At 34.8% G+C, this 26050-nt stretch overlaps 1 protein-coding gene across 1 annotated transcript; it reads right to left on the bottom strand.

Moving 5' to 3' along the window:
* Positions 1–15708: 15708 nt before the first annotated feature.
* Positions 15709–22029, bottom strand: LOC123865278 (UDP-glycosyltransferase UGT5-like). Its single transcript, XM_045906227.1, has 7 exons — positions 21176–22029; positions 20827–21049; positions 20394–20613; positions 19669–19836; positions 17133–17356; positions 16456–16675; positions 15709–15999 (listed from the first exon to the last, which is right to left on the bottom strand). The coding sequence occupies exons 1-7, from the start codon at positions 21998–22000 to the stop codon at positions 15720–15722; spliced, it is 2160 nt and encodes a 719-aa protein (XP_045762183.1). The 5' UTR covers positions 22001–22029; the 3' UTR covers positions 15709–15719.
* Between the last annotated feature and the right edge of the window lie 4021 nt (positions 22030–26050).

Here is a 26050-nt window from a genome sequence, read left to right as displayed (position 1 = left end):
CAGGCAGGATCGACGTCGGCGCCGGGAGCCAGCGCGACACAGGCTCGATGGTAACTTGAAGTACATTTGCAAGAGACTGCATCCGAAGCTGTCGCTGATAAAAATCGTCCACAGGCCCCGCATTTTACCATGTTGAAATATTTGTTCACTATTTTTTATTTTTTTCTTGTTGTTGGCGGTAGATTTAGAAACTGCACTCGACTAGCACAACTGGATGAGAAGGTTTTAACTATGTTTAATTTGATTTAGCACAGTTTAAAACACAGTATAACGTTTATTGGGGTTTATTGTGACATAAAATGTTAGATTTTTTGTTTAATAGAAGTGAAACATAATTCAAACAGTAATTTTAACCACTATTGTACTCGCGATACAACGTGCGTACGCACCGCCCGAAACCGACCACGTGTTCACACGTTTATTAATGTTTTTGAAACAAACAAACACAGTTAGGTAGATTAGAGTTTAAAAAATCGGTTGCACATTTAAAATAATAACCCTTTGCTGTATTCACCCTTAAATTTCTTATGGTAGTTAAAAGTAGTGATATATTGCAGCTGATTATATTGCGCTACAAGATGTTATCTAAGTTTTTTTAGCAAAAATTAGCCATGCGAATATTTCTCTTCTCCCTCCAATTGACAATAGTAGATACAACAAAACCATCAACATTTCGGTTTTCAGGCTATAAGCACCCTAAAAGTTCCTCTACGAGATTTAGTTGTAGTCTGACGAATTTCAACTGCACATCTAAAAGTCACCATGTACAAAGGTTCTTTAATATATCGAAACGTTCTTTCGATTAAAGCCGTTACAGAAAATGCAATTTCCATTACAAAAGACGATCTCATTACAGCATTCAAAAGTTCCAAAAAGGCCATTCGGAAAACGACATCTTTATTCTCCGTGAAATTGCACCGATATTGGTTAATTTATTGTAGGATTCTTGAATTCTAAATGCGATAACGAAATGTTTATTATAAGTAAACCCAAGCTTATCGTGAGAATGTTTAGACTTTAGATCTTGGAAAAAAAATAGAGATTCGTCGGATCGATCAAGCAATGTATCTGAATCAATTATTACTTACTAGAGGATGCCCGCGACTTCGTCCGCGTGGATTTAGGTTTCTAAAGATCCCGTGGGAACTGTTTGATTTTCCGGGATAAAAAGTAGACTATGTGTTAATCCAGGGTATTATCTATCTTCATTCTAAATTTCAGCCTAATCCGTCCAGTAGTTTTTGCGTGAAGAAGAAACAAACATACACACACACACACACACACACATACACACAAACTTTCGCCTTTATAATATTAGTGTGACTAGAGGATGCCCGCGACTTCGTCCGCGTGGATTTAGGTTTCTAAAGATCCCGTGGGAACTGTTTGATTTTCCGGGATAAAAGTTGCCTATGTCAATATTACAGGAACGCAAGCTACCTCGGTACCTTTCATACAAATCGGTTAAGCGGATAGTGTTTAGGAATACCGTGGGAACTCTTTTATTTTCCGGGATAAAAAGTAGCCTATGTCCGTCCCCGGGATATAAGCTAACTCTGTACCAAATTTCGTCGGAATCGGTTAAACTTTTGGGCCGTGAAAAGGTAGCAGACAGACAGACAGAGAAACACACTTTCGCATTTATAATATTAAAGTATGGATTGAAATTCTGTTAGGTAGACAAATGCTATGGTGGCTTTGTACAAGTACTTTTGTAAAGATAATAAAGTCTACTTCTACCTACGTCGAACTCTAATAAGTACTTATTCTTTGAATAGGCTATTATATAGCATGTAGCTCACTTTTCAATAGTAGACAGTCTCACTAATCTAACTCCTATTATGTCCTGTACTCAACGAGCGAGATAAACTAACACAAAAGAGTGTTAGTTTATCATTTCGTAAATTAATATTTGAAGCTGATTTGAGTAAAATGTAGACACAGACAGATACACAGATACACACGTCAAACTTATAACACCCCTCTTTTTGGGTCGGGGGTTAAAAATAGCCTAGATCACTCCTTGTATCTTCCTCTACCTTTCTAAAAAAGTACCGTCATGTGGGATTATCATACTTCATCTTACGCAAAATCCATCCACACTAATATTAGTGTGGATGATTAGTTATTATTAGTGTGGATGGATTTTCTTATCTCTATCTATCTGTCTGTCCGAGTTTAACCGATTTTGATGAAATTTGGTACAGAGTTAGCTTTTTATCCCGCAAAATCAAAGATGGGATTCTTAAAGGTCCATCCGTTTAACCAATTTATATGGGTTCAGATGTAGCTTGCATCCCGGAAATTGGCAACTTTTTATCCCGGAAAATCAAAGGGACTTTTAGTAAACCTAAATCTACGCAGACGAATCGATCGACAATTCTGTTATGTACCACAGCTTGAAACCACGAAGGTTTACTATGGTGACGTGATTTGGAATATATGAACCAAAAATAACGTAATTTTGAAACGGAGTACTTTTGTAGCTATCAGTGTCCATAATTTGCGAAAACTACTCTCCAGGAATGGAAAGTGTCGAATCCGAACTCTCCCAATAATTTAGGCGATTTAAAAACTGCTCACCTAAGCAGAGATATTTTTTTTCATAACTTATGAGGGTTCAGGATACTCGATAGCGCGTCATGTGCGATGATTTTGTGTGAGTAAGGGAGGGTGAATAAATTCACATCATGACTTACGACTGTCGGGTTTTTGTCGGTGATATATTTTCTTTGACGTATGAAGTGGAAAATATGTGGAAACTGGCAGCTGGCCTCTTCCATAAATTCATAGTATGTCTGAGGGATAAAACTCGCACCGAGGAAATCTGTCAGAGAACCATAGTAACCGACATAAGTTGCACGAGGATTAGCAAGCTGTAGGTCATGTCTGTCGCAGAACCGATGGTTGTCTGAGATAGAATTTTTATCAGACTTCGGCCATCTTTAGGCGGTGAGAAATGGGCGTCCGATTTTACGACTCAACGCACACTAAAGTCTGCGTTAAGAAGACTGTATTTGGAGTGCGATACATACAAACGGAGTTATGTTATTATTTGAATGAACACAAACTGAATTAGATTTTGTAGGTACGCACTTTATAATAACCGTGTCTGTAGTTTTTCAGATTTCGGTAAAAATGCGCAGTTTTAAAGTTACACGGCCTCAGGTTTGCTTTGAAACCAAGTATTTATGTTTTTGCCGGGAATATGACAAACCACAGACATAGTTTATTAATTTTGTACCAAGTTCGTCTCAAAAAAAGGTATTAATAATAACGAATAAGTATAATAAATCGTTTTTCTGTTATTCTCATACAGTAAGATAATGCGTATTTAGATCCCATCCCAGGAAAATCGGCAAGTGCGAGGCGGATTCGCAAACCAAGGATTCCGTACCATCGTAAAAGAAATAACACTTTAAGCGGCAACAAAAATACACATTCTGTGAAAATTTCAACTGTCTATCTATTAAGTACGAGATACAGCTCGCTGAAAGACACTACCAGCAATGGCTAAGTAATCCCTAAAAACGGCGAGAGTTGGTTATATACATATCTACTTATTCCTATGTCATATTTTTTTCTTGAACCTGTTCTATTATGCGTTTTGATATTTTGTGAAGTATATACTACTTAGCCTTGTATAATAGGTAGGTACTTTTGACATTTTTCGCCGCTTTTAAAAAAAAAAAAAATACTTAACGAATTCGACTTGCTCTGTCAGTCTTTTTTCTAGTTTCATGCAAGAGTGGGTTTGCTCTCGCTAGACAAATTAGTGGAAACCTCTGGCGACCAAAAATACTAGATTTATGTTTCGGAAAGATAGGTCAGTATCCGATAAACGTTGGTAGCAAACCTTCCTTGGGGATTTAGTTTTTGAAAATAAATTAGAACCGGAATGTTAGGTAAATGTCTTTTAAAATTATTCCAGGCAAAAATAGTGCAATAAGTTGGATGTTCCACATAGATTTTGATTTTATAAATGCCGTAGTACCAAACTTTTTGATTTTCTGAGATAAAATGTATCCTACGTAAATTCGGGGGGGGGGGGGGGGGGGGTTTAAAAGCTAATTAATTAAAAATTTTTAATTTTTAATTCTTCTTCTGCTTAATTCTTCTTAATTAATTCTTTAATTCTTCTGCTTAATTCAAAATTTTCCTTCTCTCCGTGGATAGAGATTATATAGACTAGCGTTTTGGTAGAAAGGAGAAACCAGGTTAATAAAATTACCTACACAGATTCTCAGTAATCGTCAATAATTCCGCACAAATTCATACCTAGTAAATTTAATTTTTCCCAAACGAGAATATAAAAAAGAATTATTAAATTATTCCGTATACCCAAATACGAGTAAATCCAGCCTGATTCAACACGATTTGCACTAATATCAGCCGACGTCATGCACTGAACCTCGCTCACTGGATCACATAATTTCCCACGAACCAGCTTTATGGATTTATGGTACCGCTAATGTATTTGATACTGAGCCCGTGGCCTGATATTGTAAGCTTTTGGTTAGTATATTTGATAATATATTATTCTGCTTCCAAAAACTAAACTATGGAATGGACAAAACACTACGTGTTACCATTTTTAGGTACCTTTACCTTTAGGTAAACTTTTTAAGTTTACCTTTAAACCTCGCGAGTCACCTATGACTCGCGACGCGTCTTTGACGAAGAATTGTTGTAGTCCATGGTTAGTATCAGTTGTGGACTACGCTAATTTCAATCCCCTATCTTATGCCTTCAAGGATTGAATTTTCACAAATCCTTTCTAAACAGATATCTACGGCACATTACCTTAGTTAGTAGGTATCTGCATTCCAAACGGCTCAAACAAGTGGTTTGTCAGTCAGTCAGTCAGCTTTTCCTGTGTAGCCTATTTAGTGCTGTGTTGTAGTGAACTGTATAGATGTTGTGCTTATGCATAAAAAACGGGATGGTAACACATGAAATGCATGCATTTCAGAGCCTCGATAGCTCAACGGTTGAGGAGCGGACTGAATTCTGAAAGGTCAGCGGTTCGAACCCCACCGTTGCACTATTGTCGTACCCACTCCTGGCACAAGCTTTACGCTTAATTGGAGAGGAAAGGGGAGTATAAGAAAAAAAAACATCTATAACTAGTTTCGAGAATCTTTAAACGTAACTAAATTAATAGGTGAAATACATTTTTTCGCAAGTAGTGAAATTGTGAATATTTTAATATCTATGTATGTAGTTAAGTTGAGTAATTGTGTAAATCCGTGCAAGTAATTATATGTCCAGCAATAGATGTCTACCAGATGAAACATCGACAGCAAAATTATAATAGTAGGTATCTCATGGTGCGTTTTACATGAATGTAGAAAGGCGTTTTTTGTCATGACCAAGACTAAAGCCACTGAGTAGGTACTTTCTTACACTGCTGTACCTACTTGCTGACATTGGCCGATGCAACGCGACGGTTAAACTGAGTATAAACCACGTATAAACGCACCATCAGATGCATAACTTTTGGTTGAATTCTCAGACTATAATGAGAATTCTGCTAGAATTCTGCGTCAAACTGCGTGTTACAATTTATCCACGTCATCGCCCGACGCTCTGTGAGGAAATGTTTAAGATTCCCGCGAGACGCATGGGAAGGATCAATATTGTTCAATTTGTGGGGTTTTTATCAAACTTCGTATTAGCTATCGTCTGTTGGTTAGAGATAAATCTAGTGGAAATTCTGCAAGCTGAGTTTCATTTTTAACCCCCGACCCAAAAAGAGGGGTGTTATAAGTTTGACGTGTGTATCTATGATGATGTGTATATCTGTGGCATCGTAGCTCCTAAACTAATAAACCGATTTTAATATAGTTTTTTTTGTTTGAAAGGTGGCTTGATCGAGAGTGTTCTTAGCTATAATCCAAGAAAATCGATTCAGCCGTTTGAAAGTTATCAGCTCTTTTCTGGTTACTGTAATCTTCTCTTGTTATAAATTTTTAATTTACACTTGAAATCACTAAACTACAATCTGGTGCTGAATATGGTGACCTTGCACTGGGAAGCGCAGCATAGGCAGAGCCCTCATTATAAAGACTAAGAAAGTAAGAACTACTGATTAATTATTATTACATTAACATGCGAAACCGAGTCTAATAATACAAGTGTAAATTAAAAATATATATCACCCCCGACAGGTGAACGTTACAGTAAAAACCAGAAAAGAGTTGATAACTTTCAAACGGCTGATCCGATTTTCTTGAATTATAACTAAGAACACTCTCAATCAAGCCACCTTTGAAACAAAAAAAACTAAATTAAAATCGGTTCATTAGTTTAGGAGTAATGATGTCACAGACAGATACACAGATACACACGTCAAACTTATAACACCCCTCTTATTGGGTGGGTGGTTAAAAATACACCGAAGCTTACTTAGAAGGTATTAGCTACGTCACAGCTATGCGATTATGCTGTCAGTCTGGTATTTACTGGGATCATTAATTTATTGGGAAGCAGTATAATAATTTATTATCTTACCTATATCATCATCTCAACTCATCGACGATACTGAGATACTGATGTCTTCTCGTAGAATGAGAAGGTTTCAACTTTAAACCATGGTCCACCTAAGTGCAGATTGAAAAACTTCGCACACCTTTAAGAACATTATAGAGAAAGAACTCTCAGGAATGAAAGTCTTGATCATGTTTTCCTTCACTGTTAAAGCAAGTGATTATTTAAATTGGTTAAAATGGACATAATACTTATCTCTGATAAGTATTATGTCCTTAGCTTGTCCAAGCTTTTTTTGCGTGTAGGCTCAGAATACATACATGGGTAGTACAAGTGAGGTAAATGGAATCGACGAGCGGGTATAGGTACAGTTAGTTTGAGATGAAGAAAGAAACAGTGGAATATATCTAAGCATAGGAACTGTTCTTTCATACTGCGTGGGAAACGTAAGGCTGATTGACAAACCAACCAAGTGGAAGTTATTTTTTCTTGACGCCATTGTGAAAGTTTCCAGTTGGGTTGTGGTTGTGAGTCGGATTCGGTTTACTTACTTACTACATAATGGTCAAATTAGAATAATTTATATAATTTGTCTAATCTGTCTGAAAAAATATTTATCATATGTGTTTTTTCTCAAAAACTAACGTAAAAGGCGGAGAAATCATTTTTTTAATAAGATTTTAACACCTCACCTACCTGGAACTTCTTCTTTTACAGGGTTGTTTCAGGAAAATCAAAGAGTTCCCAGGAAATCCGTTTCCAGAATGTAAGCTTTCTCTGTACTAATATTCATTGAATTGTTTAAATGGATGAATCTTGAAAAGCTAATAGAAGAAGACAAACTTTTGCATTTAAAAACGAGTACGCATAATATTATGGTTGCGTCAGCGACGAAAGTGAAACACTTAGAGAATAGCACTGCATGGCACGGAGGATCCATTGTTGCGAAAAAAAGTCCAACCCGTCTTAAGTGGATATTCAGATAAAGTGTAGTTCCCAGAGGGTAAAAACTACCCCTGAAATATTGGAGGCTAAATTCATCACATTTTTATTCCGACGCCCCTTCATTTCTAGTAACATTAATAAATGCCATAACTTTCACAAGATGAAAATAGGAATTCTTGGGACTCAGTTGGGACTATTTCGACCTAAACCCAGCTGTATACTTACTGATTATTGTATTTGTTCTTTGTTGAAGATATAAAAATCTTTTGGAGTAATTCTGGACTACTTTTGATAATAATAGATACAAATAACTGGAAACTTATGAGTCTTATGTCCCTAAATCAAATTAAATGTACCTACACTAATAATAATTATTTTATATAAGAGAAATTTATGCTTCTAATGATAATATGCACGACTTTATCACGGGTAGGTACATAAAGCAGATCTACTGAAAAGAGTCTGCAAAAATATGTAGTTAATCTTTTTAAAAAGCAAAATGTTACAATATGTACACGTTCGAAGCGATTTGCTTCCTCGTTTCTAAAGTTTTCAATTTTTAATATGGATACCTTCAAGTCAAGAGTGAATAGGCGACTTCTAGGCAAGCCCGCTCCATCTGAGGCTGCATCATCACTTGCTAGCAGGTCTGATTGCAGCCAAATCTGTAAATTAAACAAAAAAGTAGATATAAAATTCATAGATGTTACTATTATAACATAATATCTTGGGGACTGCTGAATGCAAAAATGTGAAGAAAGGGCTGAGACTTTGTTATTAGGAAAAATATTATATAGCACAGTGTTTAAATCTAAAAATCTTTGTTATCTTGAGCAGGCGACTTTTTTCTGTGGGACAGGTTCCACAGTGTCCACTGGCAACAAAGCTTGCAAAAGGTAGCTGTGGCTAGTCACTTAAAAGTCACTTCCACTAAGTAAACAGTTTTTAAATTTTTTTAAATTCAAATACAAGTTAGCCCTTGACTGCAATCTCACCTGGTGATAAGTGAAGATGCAGGGCATCATAAAACGCTTGGTGGCAAAACTTGCAGAGATTGACATTGACATGATTTCGACTTTTGCAAGTTTTATTGCTAGTGGAAAACCTACTTTTGGGGAAAAAGCAGAGATAAGTTGTCATTTATTTGGTAATTTAACTAAATTCTAGGTTACACAAAGTTAGCTCGCATCTGAGCCGTAACTTCGCATTGCAACAGAAAAATCTCGTTAGCATCACTTTCCAATTTTGCAGCTAAGTTAGTTTCAGATAAAACTTTGACTTTGAAGAGTTTTGAGAGAAGAGATTTATTGTACGTTCGAAAGTATGAACATGGAATTTTTGGTAATACCTATTTTTACACGATTGCCAAAAAAAGGAGTGTGATGTTTCGGGATTCAAGTATATATGCGAGTTTCTTTTTTCCACCATAACTTCCAAGTGCTTGAACAGGTTTGGATCTATCGAGTTATAAATTTTTTGAAAAAAATTCAATATGGTGACTGTGTGGCGCCATTTACAAATGTAAAAATTGTACTTTTTTGCTCATTTTTTGGCAAGGCAGTCGTGTTTTTATTTTTTTGTAATTTGGTACGATTTGTTGTATGTACCTACTTGTTTCTGAAAAATTATTAGCGCATATTCATTCGTAGAAATTTTATCACATCACATCACACTATAACATTATAAAGGAGAAAGTTTGTGTGTGTGTGTGTGTGTGTGTGTGTGTGTGTGTGTGTGTGTATGTTTGTTACTCCTTCACGCAAAAACTACTGGACGGATTGGGCTGAAATTTAGAACGGAGATAGATTATACCCTGCATTAGCATATAGAACACTTTTTTTCCGGGAAAATCAAAGAGTTCCCACGGGAATTTTAAAAAAACCTACATTCACGCGAACGAAATCGCGGGAATCAGCTTGTCAAAGAATAGTTTATAATATAGTGTAGTAGGCTGATTTGGAAAACTTGTCCGGCGGCCGTGTTTTCTGCCACTTGTAATATTACTTACGAGTAAGTACGTTTAAGGCAAGAGTGAATAGGCATCTTCTAGTCAAGCGCGCTTCAACTGAGACCTCATCATTGCTTTCTATAAGGCATGATTATTGTCAAGCACAAGCTAAGGATTGTAATACAAAAATCTTTTTCCTTTTCTTTCATAAAAACCAGGTCGGGGTCAGTGCGGTATGGTCACACGTACTTCGAGTTCTGTGGAAAAAAAATATCTATGAAATCTGCATAAATGTGGGAAATACATTGTTCTATCTTTAACTAAACTCAGTTGGGGCAACTATTACTATCAGTTGTCTGGCATCATCATCCCATTCCATCGCCCGCCGGCTCACTACAGAGTACGGGTCTGCTCAAGTGATAAATAAGAGTTTTGGCCATATGTAGTCTACCACGTTGGTCAAGTGCAGATTGGCAGACTTCACACATCTTTGAGAACATTACGGAGAACTCTCTGTTATGCAGGTTTTCTCACGATGTTCTCCTTCACCGGTAACTTCTAGCATTGAAATGCAATGTACCTAATAATGAACTCGTAAGTAAAGCGAGGTGAGACCTTGGTTGTCTGAAAAGATACATTTTTGGCTGTTCAAATCACGTGCATTATATCTATGTCTGCTGACATGCGTTTGGTTCGGAAAAAAAATCTTTAAATTATTCCTTGACATAATGGCTGTAAGTTTTAACCTACCAATCATAGACGAACATGAAAAAAGGAAACCTTAAAATACACTTTCAAATAATTATATTTTAAGAGTTGCCCTGTTTTATTTTTCTAATTGTGATTCCAAGACATTTTCCACACCGCCGCCTTGGTCTCTGTTAACGCTAAAAGGAAGTGTACTTTTCACTTAAAGCGTCGACTTGATTTATGTGTTAGCTAACAGACTCTCCGTTAAATATACATATATTCTCTGAGTATCAGCTTTCACGGGATAGCCTTTTCCCAAAATCAGGTTAAAATGAAGTGACTAGATTTTGCTAGATTTTATAGCAAATATGCCTTGCTTGGACTTTTTTGTTTGGTTAAAAATTAAAAATTAAATTAAAAATGTTTGAGCCTGGCGATTTCGTCCGCGTGGATATCTTTTTTAATACCGCGAGATTTCTTTCGGGATAAAAAGTAGCCTATAAGTTAAATCAAAGTCAAACCTACCTTCATTCCAAACAGTGAAATCCGTTCAGTAGTTTTTGGGTGACAGAGAAACAAACATAAGCGCGCGCACACACATACACACACACACACGCACAAACGCATACACAAATACACACACACGCTCACTCACACTAGTGCGATTAATCTCGTAGATGCAAGGAAATCGTTCACAGACGGACGACTGTATAAGTATTTCGTAGGAGTTTATCGAATCAAATTGAGATATCTCAGGATTGCCTTTCCGTCGGACTGGTCATAAATCAAACTCATTGCAATTTTGCTCTGATTTCCGTTTGATGCAATAAAAATAGTCGAAAAAATATAGTAGCTAAAGAGCTAGTAGTTATTCAGGTGTGGTTTCTTTCACAAAATTGTTACTTATATTATGTTACAAATTAAGTTTAGCCTTTAATGAAGGAAAATATCCGAGTTTTACCAAAAAAAAAATTAGTTTTATGGAGATACTAGATTTCGTCTACGGTTTCATCCGTGTGGATATCATTTTTTTAACATCGTGGGAACTCTTTGATTTTCCGGCATAAAAATAACCTGTGTGTTAATTCAGGATTCCACTTTAAATTTCAGCAAATCTGTCCCTTAGTTTTTTCGTGAAAGAGTAACAGAATGCACACATACTCATTACTTACCTTTACAATGTGACTATACGAATTATCTTTAGGATTAGGGTACTATTATGATTTTATATTATTTACAAATTATTTTTTGTGACAACTGTGGCACCGTCGAATCTTTCTATGATGATGAAATGCTTGAAAGAATAATGCCACCAGCTTCCTTTACTATTTGTAAGAGAATAAGCGATCCATGCGATTCAAAGACAAATTACCTTATTTTTGCAAATAGGGTTTTGTTCCAAGAATTCATCCGCATTTATTGCTCCATCCGTTACAGGAATGTGGAGAAAATAAATCAGTTTTGTATTAGAGTCTTGCAAATAATAGAGCTTGTAAACGAAACTTATACCCAGTAGAATCTAGAGATATTCTTTTTCTAGCAAACAAGCTCTTTTAAAATTGCTTTTCAGGGTTCCGTACCCAAAGGGTCCTAAAGGGACCCTATCCATCCGTCCATCCGTCAGTCCGTCTGTCTTTTAGCTGGTTGTATCTCATGAACCGTAATACGTAGAGAGTTGAAATTTTCAAAGATTGTGTATTTCTATGCCTCTACAACAACAAATAATAAATATTTCGAAATAGCCGCCGTGTGAATTTAATAAATAAAAAAAAATTGTTATATAATTAATTTGTTATATAACGGGACGGGAAATCATCAAATAAATCGTGGTATGTTAAAATCATTGTCTCCATCTTGTTTTAAGTTAAAGAAAAAAAAGACCTAACGGATGTCCAATCAAAAAAAGGGAGGTCTTCAAAAAATTTTTTTTTCTATTGTATCGAGTGGGATGTTAAATGAGAGTAGAGAAAATTCTGAGCTCATGTATATTAATGTACAATAACATTTAAATATACCAAGCGACAGAAAAACAATCTTTGTCTAATATTTCAGCGTTTATTAGTGCGTTTTAGTTTTCAACTTTATCTTGTTGCTAGAGAGATGACATGATGGGCTGTAAGTCAAAATACGGAAGCATGCTAGCGAAGTAAACATTTTCTTTTTTCTTTTCATGTGAATAAAGCCTTAGCTTCCTCGTGCTTCGCTAGCACGATGACGTCAACTATACAGCAAATTACTTGCTATTACACCAACCCCGAGATTAACAAAGCAAAGGTGTCATTAGTGAATGCATTAACAATATTGAATATCATCAAATAAATACCAAGACACGATTTTGAACTCTAGCGTACATTGTTAAAGATCATAATGGTGTGTACAATTTTGATGTTTAAGTTTTTGTTTGTGTACCTATGTACGTGTTTACGCTTGAGTTAAGTGATCTTTGATAATATTTGATTGCATGTCAAATTTAGCACAGGCCCCCCCCCCCCTGTGCAAAATTTGACATCTCAGATGATTTGATCTCAGATGGGCTCATTTTTTTCCATAGTTCGGAAAATTGAATCTGAATCACATTGTAACTGTACAAGTACTGTCTTTTGTAATTGATATCAAAATAGGGGAAGTTCTCAATTATTCATCTCGTATATTTTTAGTAAACAAATACCTACAGGTATAAAATTTTGTTTCAAAAAATTTTTCTTGCAGTCAGTTTTCACAATCCATACTAATATTATAAATGCGAAAGTGTCTGTCTGTCTGCTACCTTTTCACGGCCCAAAAGTTTAACCGATTTTGACGAAATTTGGTATAGAGTTAGCTTATATTCCGGGGATGGACATAGGCTACTTTTTACCCCGGAAAATCAAGAGTTCCCACGGGATTCCTAAATATCCATCTGCTTAACCGATTTGTATACAATTTGAAACCGAGGTAGCTTGCGTCCCTGCAATTGACGTAAGCTACTTTTTATCCCGGAAAATCAAAAGTTCCCACGGGATCTTTAAAAACCAAAATCCACGCTGACGAAGTCGCGGGCATCCTCTAGTTAGTTAATAAGGCTTTCATCAACTTCAGTGTCCAAAGACGATACTAAATCCGTGTGCCTAGTTTTTCGTATAAAATGAAACTTTTTGGTACACATAAAACTACTGTATTTACACATCTTTTAATATAAATGAATTGGTAAAAAATATATTTCCTTTCCCCAAAAAATATGTCTGAAAAAAGCAATTTCGCGATACAAGGAAAACCTTTAGCAGCCTTCTGCTAAGCGTTTCCTGGCATTGTTCGGATAATATCACTACGCATAAAATTATTATTATTGGAGAACCTTGACGGCATAGTCCCTACAAAGTACTTACCTAGTTGTACAATTATTATACAGAGATCCTGAAATTAAATTCTTCCTTTTTAACTCCCAACCCAAAAAGAGGGATGTTACAAGTTTGACGTGTGTATCGTGTATTTGTGTATCTGTCTGTGGCATCGTAGCTCCTAAACTAATGAGCCGATTATAATTTAGCTTTTTTTTGTTTGAAAGGTGACTTGATCGAGAGTGTTCTTAGCTATAATCCAAGAAAATCGGTTCAGCCGTTTGAAAGTTGTCAACTCTTTTTTAGTTACTGTAACCTTCACTTGTCAGGGGTGTTATAAATTTTTAATTTACACTTGTCAATAAATGTTTCTTTTCTTACTTACTCATAACCACAGAACAAATAATACTTTTAAATCTGTGCTCATAACAGCTTGGTTAGTATGAGATTTTAAACCTCACCAACGCGACGCGAGGATCGAATTAGAGTGAGTAAAAATTTCAGAGACAGAGTAAAATGGGCCTAAAGATTCTTGGTACAAAGTAAAAAATTCAGTACCATCGCTTTTTTGCTACGTTCCCATTTGGAACGCTACTGGCAGAAGATATATCTTGATCTTTAAAATAAGCCACTTAAAGTCTATTTTACTTTGACGCTATAGAAATGGACGCTTAAAGTATATCAACATTGATAAGAAAGTCGAAGTCAAACTCAAATAATTTATACAAAAAAAGATTCCGACGAATTGAGAACCTCCTCCTTTTATCGAAGTCGGTTAAAAATATAGGTAACATTGTACACTTTTTGATAGTCACTTGTTGGATTTGTAATTTAATGATGCAATGGTGATATTAATCAATTACGTTTTAAAACTAAAGCTACTAGGGTTCCAAATGCGCCCAGGTCTGGGAAGAGCCCACAACAAACTCAGCCGGGTATTCTTTTTACAATCACAATCTTAATTATAAAGGCTACTGTTTGTTAACTTAAACGTGGGCAGGGTGGAGTGTTTTCAGATTTTTGTTCCTCAATTAATTTCTGCAAAGATTGTGTTATTCAAATGTTGGCATAAAAACTTCGTAAAAGACGTAAAGGATAAAAAACACCATTAAAAAGTTTAATGGACTTACCTAATGGGGCAATAAAACTTATGAAAGTACAACTGCAATCTATTAAGAAGGGTAGGGGGTATTCGTAAACGTATTTATTGCGGAAAAACTTTGCAGACACTATTGTTCTCAGTCCTTGCCATCATTCTATAGGGTGAACTTTAGGCTAATATCTCACTAGGACATAATTGGCCTAAAATCCACGCCAGTGGCGCCACTGGTCGCGCCACCGTGGTATCTTGATCTACGATACGAGAAATATCGGAGCAGACTTAAAGTTAACGCACACTTATCCGAGCAAACGAGTCGAACGAAACGAATTTTAGAATTCTGTATATGCAACCACGCCGCCACTAAACTGGTTGCGCAACCAAGCGGACACCATGTGAGGTATCTACTTACATTTATCTCATAGCGCGACTGATTACGCCGCCACTGGTGTCTTAGTTAGATAGGTAGTGCCCTTAAGGTAATTGTGCTTTTTGTGGTACAATAATTTTGCTTGCAAAGATTGCATTGATTCAGCCCGAATTTCGATACATTTTCATTAGATTGGATTGTTATACTTTATGAATTTCAATAATATTTTATATTCATTATTTTAGAACTAGCTAATAAGGCAAAAGCTAGTGAAGGAGGATTGTATGTTGTGATAGCCTAGCCAGACGGATGCCCAAGTAATTGTAAATTCAACCAAGTACCTAGACTCCGTTTGACTTGACTCCATCAATTACCTACTATGTGTGTAAATATCTCTATTGAAGTCAGTAAATAATGTCGTATGGATGTCTCCGCAATCAACTGATTTATTCAGTTTAAACATTACTCAAGCGAATTCCCATAAGATTGCAGTATCTAAGCATTCAGTGAAATCGTTTTCGGGCATTTATTGACAGTGGCTTCCTCGAGTTTGTCTTGAATTTCAAATACAGGGATCCTCGTGAGACGCTTCAATTGTTTTTGTATGCCATCTGAATAAACTTAAATAAAATGTATACAGTACGTATTCCTTTCTATCACAAAAATAACAGAATAATTTTGACGGGACTCTAGTCCTATACCAGTAATTCTAACGGGAAGTACCTATTACTGGGACAATTTGAAAGCAGTGTTGGTGTAAGTTAATTTTTATCCCAGGAACACAAAACCCCAGGAACACACAAGATTTTACGAAAAAAAAAAACAAAACCTACAGAGGCCAAATCCAGGCAAATTCGTTTATTAATTTACCTTAAGCTTTACCCGTAGAATTTTTAATTTTAATACAATAATGTGTATTAAAAAGACTACTGCTAATATGACGCTAAGAATAAGAATGAATAGCGGTAAAATTAGATCTAAAGCATAATATTCTATCCAGGGTACATTTGCGGCTGCGGATCTCAAATGGGTAGCGCCACCGTGTCGCAGTATGTACTCCGTCCACCATACAGCTCTTTCCAAAGAAGATTGCGGCTGATCGTGCATAATGTTGCGTAACTTAACCACGTTTAGTCGATAGCTGAAATAAGCATAATTATGAAAATGCATGCACATTCACAAAAGTGACGTAGTACAATAAAAACATTCAGCGCAAAGTTGCTTGTCTATTAGTGTTCTTCAGGATATCTGATCCAATTAATATCATGTGTGAAAGATTTATTACTACATAATATTTCTTTATAACAATAGGATTGATAGATGAATTAAACATGAATAAACAATGCAACGCTAGTAATTTATTTAAATTTATTTTTCATTATTATCCTATTGAAAATACCTGATCCAATTAATATCTTGTGTGAAAGATTTATTACTACATAATATTTCTTTATAACAATAGGATTGATAGATGAATTAAACATGAATAAACTATGCAACGCTAGTAATTCATTTAAATTTATTTTGCATTATTATCCTATTGAAATTATGAAACTGCTAGATAGGTAATATAGTGAGTTTATTCAATATAACCTACCTCTCGTTTCCAATTACGTTTTCTATAGCATTTTTCAATACTTCCTCAGTAAGTGTTTCTATGCCAAGTTTCATCCCTATGTTATGAATAACATACTTTTCTACGTTGAACCATTGATCTCCTAACATTGGTACACCAATGAGAGGCACTCCTGCTGTTATGGCTTCATCTGTTGATTGTAGACCACCTTGTGTTATAAACAATTTTATTTTGGGATGTTCTGGAAACGAGATACATTCATTATTTAATTAATAAATTATCAAACTTCACGAATCTCTAAATATATAAAAAAAGTTGACTGACTGACTGACTGACTGATCTATCAAAACCCAGCTCAAGGCCGAACCGATTTTGATGGATAAAGGAATAGTTTGCATTCCGAAATGTATGCTATTTTTATACCGGAAAATCAAAGAGTTCCCTCGAGATTCTTAAAAAACCTAAATCCACAAAGTCACGGTCATCATCTTATTGATACAAAGATAGCTTGCATCCTGGAAACAGCTGACATAGGATAATTTTTAGCAAAGAGTCCTCACACATTTTCAAAAAACCTTAATCTTAAGACGGATAAAGTCACGGTCAACATCTAGTATTTTTTTACTGATTAATTATCGGATTTAATTCAATTGGCAAAGATTGTTTTAAAATTCGTAGCACATAAAAATAAAACTTACTTAGTAAATCAGACTGTGGGAGCCATTTCGAAATTCTAACATTCTGAGGGCGTCCTGGAATTTCGTCTTTGTCCCATTTCCATAAAATATCGTAGGGCAGTTGAGAAAACACGGTAGTAAATACTTTAACCTTGTCTGATGGAAGAAGGGATGGTTTAACGTTCGTACCGAAACTCATGTAAATTACTCCATTCTTAGATGAATCAAGGAATGCTTTGAGATCCTGAGATAGTAAATTTATATTCAGTTCCACTATTTAACACAATTAAAGTAACAAAGAAACATCGGGATGACGTTACATCAATCAACGGGTTACATGAATAAACAAATTAAAAAAAATTAAAATACCTGTGGTAATTTCTTATTAGGTTTCTGATGCATTCCTCCCAAATATAAAATATTTGACGAAACGGGACGATTGAAATCCCATATTGGATGTATATTTAAAAATAACATATGCACATTATTCCTCAATTCACTGAGCGAAGGTATATTTGGGCCAAAATATCTTTTTAACATTTCATTTTCTGATTTTTCTAATAGTTTATATGTTCTCTCTGAAGAAAACTGATTATTTAGTTCAAATATCTTCTCAAGAAAGGATAAATTGTGAATTCTTTGGCGAGTTACAATGGGAAATAAGAGCGGTTGCATCGGGACACCCATAGTGTCGAAGGTCCCGTAAATTGGACCTAAGGAACTAATTTCAATCACTGGTACATTATACAAGTACGAAAAGCTTAAAGCTGGTCTCACACAAGACTCGAAAAACACAAGATCAAATTTTTCATTGTTATCATAAATTAATTTCTGCACCTCGTCCGAATTCAATTGTTCTTCAAATACTTTGCTTAACAGCTCAAATATATGTTTTACTTGTGCATGAGCATCATTTGCTTGACCTTTCTCAGCTGTTATGAATTCGTTCCAGAGGCTGTAAGATATATTGTGAACATCAATTTCTGTGAGATTCTGAGGAGTTTTACCCTTTTGAAACGCTGGATCTGTGGTTATTACTACAACTTCATGACCGCGTTTTGCTAATTCTTGGACAAGAGGACGAAAAACTATCTGATGACTTATTGAAGGTGTTGGAAAAACAGCTAATATTTTTGCACTCTCGCATGTTGTAGATATAAAAACATAATAAACTATTACTAAAAACGTCAACATTTCCGCACTTGTCAAAGAAGAGATCAAAGATTAATGGAGTTTTAAATTGTTTTTAGATTCTTATAAGGTATGGTAGGCAAATGACATAAATCGTTACAAAGGCATACAATTTCGAACAATACGTATGCAAGAAAATTATATGTAATGATGTTAACCTTGCTTAGTCATGCTGAAGTATACTTAACCTAATCAAATGACTTGTCGGTTCTTTATTTATGTGATAACTATGTTTTGCATTTGATAAATATGAACATGAACAATTATATCATCCATATTATATAAAGAAGAAGAAGTATCTGTCTGTACCTGCTAGAAAATTTTGACAAAATTTTACTATATCTCGAAAAATATCTTTGTCCTAGGTAAAATAAATTAAAAAAAAACGGCCAAATGCGAGTCAGACTTGCGCACTGAGGGTTTCGTAGGTACTCGGGGTTTTTCCCGATATTTGGCATGATAAATCAAAAACTATTACGCTTGAAAATAAGTAAAAATCTGTTTTAGAATGTACAAGTAAATCTCTTTCATATCATTACCCACTTGGTATAGTTACTTGAAAAATTTAAACACATTTTAATTTCCTTTTTACACAAATTCACGGTTTTTGTATTTATTATTTTACTTGTGCTATAAGAGCTACCTACCTGCCTTTCATAATTCTAAGTCAACGGGAAGTACCATACGGCACGGATGGACGGACGGACAGACAGACAGACAGACGGACAGACAGACTGACAGAGAACGTCCGCTGTACGTGAAGTCTCTGGAGCAGCTCCCCGCCTGGAACACTCCAGCCAGCCGAACTCACTCTACGAGTATGTGAGTAGGTAAGTAGTTCTGCTGAAATCCAAAGAGCTGACGTTGCAAACTCTACCCTTTGCACTATTGCAGGCTTGGGACCACAAAATATAGAGTACTCAGGCTTTAGAGTACTCAGGGTGAATACTACAGGGCGCACTTTGTCTTTGCTTAGACTAATGACACTGTTAAAACGGACAATATTTTTTCTCGTCTCAAAAAACTATGGAAATCGATAGATACACAGTATTAAAATAATTTTGGTAGCGGTTAAGTACTTTACTTTATTTTCTTAATTCTGTAAAAGCCAAAATTGAAATTAAACGAAAATCAGTAGGTAGATGAATTCATTTATTAATTTACTTAGCTTTTTTAGTTAATTTTTATCCCATGAACACAACAGTTTCTACGAAAAAAAAACCTGCAGAGGCCAAATCGAGGCAAATTCGTTTATTAATTTACCTTAAGCTTTACCCGTAGAATTTTTAATTTCAATACAATAATGTGTATCAAAAAGACTACAGCTACTATGACGCTAAGAATAAGAATTAACAGCGGTAAAATTAGATCTAAAGCATAATATTCTATCCAGGGTACATTTGCGGCTGCGGATCTCAAATGGGTAGCGCCACCGTGTCGCAGTATGTACTCCGTCCACCATACAGCTCTTTCCAAAGAAGATTGCGGCTGATCGTGCATAATGTTGCGTAACTTAACTACGTTTAGGCGATAGCTGAAATAAGCATAATTATTAAAATGCATGCGTGATAGTACAATAAATACATTCAGCGCAAAGTTGCCTGTATATCGGTGTTTTACAGGATATATTTCGGAGGATGTGCCCGAAACTTTTTTGGGCTGGTCCCTTCTCCATCTTTTAACTATCGTACCGTATCGCAAGGCAACGTCAAGATTTGCACCCATGCATATCCAAAATACCCTGGTCACGTACAAAGCGATTTGCTTCCTTGTTTCTAATTCGAACCGCTAAACGCCATTCCAGCATTAGTTTTTCAAGTCAAGAGTAAATAGGCACGTTGGCATTGTAGCCAAGCGCTAGCCTATTAAAAAAATACTTCACTTTCTACATGACCCTGATCCACTCAATATCTTGTGTAAAAATTTGTTCTACATAATCTTTCTTTATAACAATCAGATTAATAGATGAATCATACATGAATAAACTATGCAGTGCTAATAATTTAATTAACTTTATTTTGCAATATTATCCTATTGAAATTAGAAAACTACTAGGTAGGTAATATAGTGAGTCTATTCAATATAACCTACCTCTCGTTTCCAATTACGTTTTCTATAGCATTTTTCAATACTTCCTCAGTAAGTGTTTCTATGCCAAGTTTCATCCCTATGTTATGAATAACATACTTTTCTACGTTGAACCATTGATCTCCTAACATTGGTACACCGATGAGAGGCACTCCTGCTGTTATGGCTTCATCTGTTGATTGTAGACCACCTTGTGTTATAAACAACATTATTTTGGGATGCTCTGGAAACGAGATACATTTATTATTTAATTAATAAATTATCAAACTTAACGAATTTCTAAATACATAAAAGGAAAAGCTGATTGACTGACTGACTGATTTATCAAAGCACAGCTCAAGGCCAACATCTAGTAATTTTTAACTTATCTAATATCGGATTTATTTCAATTGGCAACATTGTTTTAAAATTCGTAACATATAAAAATAAAACTTACTTAGTAAATCAGACTGTGGAAGCCATTTCGAAATTCTAACATTCTGGGGACGTCCTGGAATTTCGTCTTTGTCCCATTTCCATAAAATATCGTAGGGCAGTTGAGAAAACACGGTAGTAAATATTTTAACCTTGTCTGATGGAAGAAGGGATGGTTTAACGTTTGTACCGAAACTCATGTAAATTACTCCATTTTTAGATGAATCAAGGAATGCTTTGAGATCCTGAGATAGTAAATTTATATTCAGTTCCACTATTTAACACAATTAAAGTAACAAATAAACATCGGAATGACGTTACATCAATCAACGGGTTACATGAATAAACAAATTAAAAAAAAATTAAAATACCTGTGGTAATTTCTTATTAGGTTTCTGATGCATTCCTCCCAAATATAAAATATTTGACGAAACGGGCCGATTGAAATCCCATATTGGATGTATATTTAAAAATAACATATGCACATTATTCCTCAATTCACTAAGCGAAGGTATATTTGGGCCAAAATATCTTTTTAACATTTCATTTTCTGATTTTTCTAATAGTTTATATGTTCTCTCGAAAGAAAACTGATTATGTAGTTCAAATATCTTCTCAAGGAAGGATAAATTGTGCATTCTTTGGCAAGTATAAAAGGGAAATAGGAGTGGTTGCATCGGGACGCCCATAGTGTCAAAAGTCCCGTGAATTGGACCTAAGGAACTAATTTCAATCACTGGTACATTATACAAGTAAGAAAAGCTCAAAGCTGGTCTTACAAAAGATTCGATAAATACAAGATCAAATTTTTCATTGTTATCATAAATTAATTTGTGCACCTCGTCCGATTTCAATTGTCCTTCAAATATTTTGCTTAACAGCTCAAATATATGTATTAGATGTGCATGAGCATCATTTGCTTGACCTTTCTCAGCTGTTACGAATTCGTTCCAAATGCTGTAAGATATATTGTGAACATCAATTTCTGTGAGATTCTGAGGAGTTTTACCCCTTTGAAACGCTGGATCTGTAGTTATTACTACAACTTCATGACCGCGTTTTGCTAATTCTTGGACAAGAGGACGAAAAACTATCTGATGACTTATTGAAGGTGTCGGAAAAACAGCTAATATTTTTGCACACTCGCATGTTGTAAATATAAAAACATAATAAACTATTACTAACAACGTCGACATTTCCGCGCTTGTCAAGAAAGAGATCAAGGATTTATGAAGCCTTAAATTGTTTTTAGATTCTTATAAGGTATGGTAGGCAAATGACATAATTCAGAAGCATACGATTTCAAACAATAGGTAAGCAAAAAATTATATGTATCTAATGATGTTTTATTAACCTTGCTTTGTTTGCTTGCTGAAGTGTTTAATGTAATTTAATGTAATTTATGTGATAATGATAGTTATGTTTTGCATTAGATAAATATGATTAATTACACCATCTATAATCTATATTATATGAAGAAAAAGGATGTCTCTCTGTACGATCGGCTTCAGAATTGGTGTTGCAATTTCGCAAAGCTATTGCAGCAATAACCAGTCGCACTTATAACCTTTTACTATAAACATTGTGGCGTGTTAAGCTCAGATAAGTGTGCATTCACTTTTATAGGAATTTTTAAAAAGATGAGGGTAGAAACTGGGAAAATATTTTGATAAAAATGTTTCAAAAGCCTCAAAGTTATTCCTTATACTGAATCAGGTAGAATAAGTGTTAATATTTGAATGTGTTTAGTACCTTAGTTAGTTAATAATAAAACATGGCTGTAAGATTGTAGGATTGAGGTTAGGTGAGGTGAGGTTGGAGTTTCAATATCTTTTCCTTGTGAAAACGCATAATTAAACACTTCAAGTTTATTTATTTTTATAGGTTATTAATCATATATATATACTAGTCCTATTAGTAGTGTACTATACTAGCTGACGCCCGCGACTTCATCTGCGTGGATTTAGGTTTTCGAAATCCCGTGGGAACTCTTTTATTTTCCGGGATAAAAAGTAGCCTATGTGCTAATCCAAAATATTATCTATCGCCATTCCAAATTTCAGCCAAATCCGTCTAGTTGTTTTTGCGTGAAGGAGTAACAAACATACACACACACTATTAGTGTTTGAATTCAGATACTGTGATTTTTATAAGTTTTAAAAACCTGGTTCGTATTAACTTAGATGAATCTCTAGGGATTGAACAATTATTGTATAAATCGTTCAGAGGTATTATTTACAACGACTACCTAAAACTTCTCTTGAATAACAAATTCGAATATTCCCTTGAGATGTGTTCACTGTTTTATGCAAATGGAGTTTTGAATTTTGTATTAAAAATATTAAATTACTATGCACGGTGAATATTTACTTGATTGCAAAACAAACCAGTGCAAATATTATTCGAACTTATGTCACATAAAGTAAATATATAAAAAATAAAATAAAATTTGTATTAAGTATGTATGTATATATAATATACAAAAAACGAAACTGAAACTATTCTATTTATCCTCAATCTGATGTGTTTATTTATTTATTTCTACTTTTTATTCCTCGTATCTGTCGTCTATTCCTATCCTTATTCCGTTCTTATTTACTGTAATATCATTATTATTATTTACTTAATTATTTATTTTAAATTTTATATATACATTATGTTTATTTACTTTATTTTATTAGTACACCCCTTCCACTTTCTTTAATTTTTATTATCTCCTCACCCTAAGGTTGCCTGGAAGAGATCGCTATTTTAGCGATAAGGCCGCCTCTTGTACATAAATCTTTATTGTTATTATTTATATATTACTGTCTTGTTGGTGTACAATAAAGAATATTTTACTTTTTACTTTTAATATATTATAATATGCATATGATCATCGAATTGTGCAGTCTATTATAAATTCAATTAATTGGATAGCGCGCTTTAAAAAAAATGATACGATACACAGTCTAACCTGTATCAATAACTGTTGTTCGAAGCAAATTCAAAAAAGTATACATTGTTATAATATTCAATTGTTAGTTTAAAAGTTTTTGGTTTGTCTCTAAAATTATCACAGATGTTAAAATTTAATACAATACTACTTTAGCTCGGAAATTTAGATCTGTATAATCACACTATCACACTATGTATAAAAATCAAAGAGTTCCCACGGGATTTCGAAAAACCTAAATCCACGCGGGCGAAGTCGCGGGCATCGGCTAGTAATATAATAAGGTATCCTATTTTACAAGAACACGGGCCTAGGCATGTGAAACAAAGCTTCATAGTAAATTGATTATTTATTACCTATGCAAAATACATTGTCGAATTTCTCTCTGCTAGTATTCATTAGTACAATACAATATTAGACTACGGATTTATTAACTGTTCTGTCTGTAAAATGGAAGCATGGCTTAGTTTCATTGTTTAAAACACAATGGTAAAATAATAATACGTAGTTACAGCCGTACCTATATTTGCAATTTGTAAAATAAGATGATGATGCAAATTATTGATATACTGAAGGCTACTGAAGGCTAAAATCCGGTTATATGAACTTACATCTAATAATTTTATTATTATCATTACATATAACATTTTTTTTTCTCTCGTCTGGCTTTACACTGATTAGCCAATGTCAAGTTTGTAGTTATTTACAAGTAAGGGAAACTATATGTATAAGTGAGGTATAAGTATGGACTTCGTCTGTGCCGGCGCCCGCCGACATACCCGCGGCGCCCCTTTAGAGCGCTTCCCAGTCAGTTCCACCACCAATAAACACCAGCAGAACACAAAAACCGGCCAATTTTCACAAAAAAAACACTCCAAAAAGTCACAACACGCGCGCCAGCAAACGCCACCACAGACGAAGTCCACATATAACATTATTACAGATGTATTGATTGTTAATTTTACTTGCAAATTCTCGTATTTAGTTCACTAAGTTTAGAAGTTATAAGAAAAACACGGGATTATGAAACGAGGAGGAAACGAGGATTATGACTTTATATTGTACTGTAAAATATAACACTTTATATTGTATTGTAGTGTAGTTTAGTTACGATGCCACAGACAGATACACAGATACTCAGATACACAGAGAACTTATAACACCCCTCTTTTCGGGTCGGGGGTTAAAAAGAAAGCAACACACATAAAAGTGTAAAGCCAAATTCGAAGACAAATTCATGCATGTAACGAGGCTAGCCTAGTTATAAAGTCCTTTGTAAAACTCGTTTTGAACCTCGTACTCGTATATGTATAAAAACTTTTGCAAAAGCAAAGTGAATTTAAAAAATCTGAATAAGCTTTTAAGCCAGGAGTCGAATAAATCATTTCGATGAAGCGTGGAACGAGTACAAATGGAGTAAGGAAAAAACCTATGTGTAAAGGGGAACGCATTTTTATTCTTTGCCTTTACATAAAATTTCTCTTTGTGAATAAGCTTCGATCGATTTACAGCTTTCTGTTTAAAAATTCAAAAAATTAAAATTCAAAATATTTTTATTCAATTAAACTTTTACAAGTGCTTTTGAATCGTCAAAATAATCTACCACTGGTTCGGAATGCCGTTCCTACCGAGAAGAACCAGCAAGAAACTCGGCGGTTGCTCTTTTCAAGTATTCAATTTACAATAATATGCCTTATATTTATAAAGTTAAATATATTTTATAAACTCAAAAGTTGTACGGACTTTTCATGGCACTCCATTTTTAACCGACTTCAAAAAAGGAGTAGGATCTCAATTCGTCGGAATCTTTTTTTTTTTTATATATGTACCTACCTACCATACATAAAGACGTAATACACGTAATAGCATAGAAGCGATGATTCTATCGGAACTGAGGGTGGATTTTCCATTGGGAAAATAATATCTTTTTATCAAATGTCAAAACACTCGCTTAGTATGCGAGCATCTATGAAATACTGGCAGGTGACGTCACAATGGTTTTGTTAGTTTAATCGTTAATTTAAAATGGTAACGTATTTTGGAAAACCCGCCATTGAATCATCACTGAGCAATAATGTATTTTTGACATAGGCAAATACCGTATTGCAGTGATATTTTGATAAAAGCGTTTTCCTTGATCAGCAGTGATGTGCAGCTGATGCCCTATTTTTTTTATTTTATTCATTTACAACTTATAAGTTAGCCCTTGACTGCAATCTCACCTGATGGTAAGTGATGATCTAGTCTAAGTTGGAAGCAGGCTAACCTGGAAGAGGTATGACAGTGTTTATTAAACCCATACCCCTTTGGT

The sequence above is a fragment of the Maniola jurtina genome, chromosome 5, assembly GCF_905333055.1.
Source record: "Maniola jurtina chromosome 5, ilManJurt1.1, whole genome shotgun sequence".
NCBI classification, from domain to species: domain Eukaryota; kingdom Metazoa; phylum Arthropoda; class Insecta; order Lepidoptera; family Nymphalidae; genus Maniola; species Maniola jurtina.
Note: the sequence above shows the minus strand (reverse complement) of the source record. Positions and strands in the feature narration are given on the sequence as shown.

Excerpts from the sequence above, each read along its gene's own strand:
- LOC123865278 (XM_045906227.1), bottom strand. The coding sequence starts at position 22,000 with ATGTCGACGTTGTTAGTAATAGTTTATTATGTTTTTATATTTACAACA. Across the intron at positions 20,614-20,826 it reads TCCACAGTCTGATTTACTAA|AGCATCCCAAAATAATGTTG; the intron begins GTAAGTTTTATT and ends TCTCGTTTCCAG. Across the intron at positions 17,357-19,668 it reads GAATATTATGCTTTAGATCT|GGATCTCAAAGCATTCCTTG; the intron begins AATTTTACCGCT and ends TTTACTATCTCA.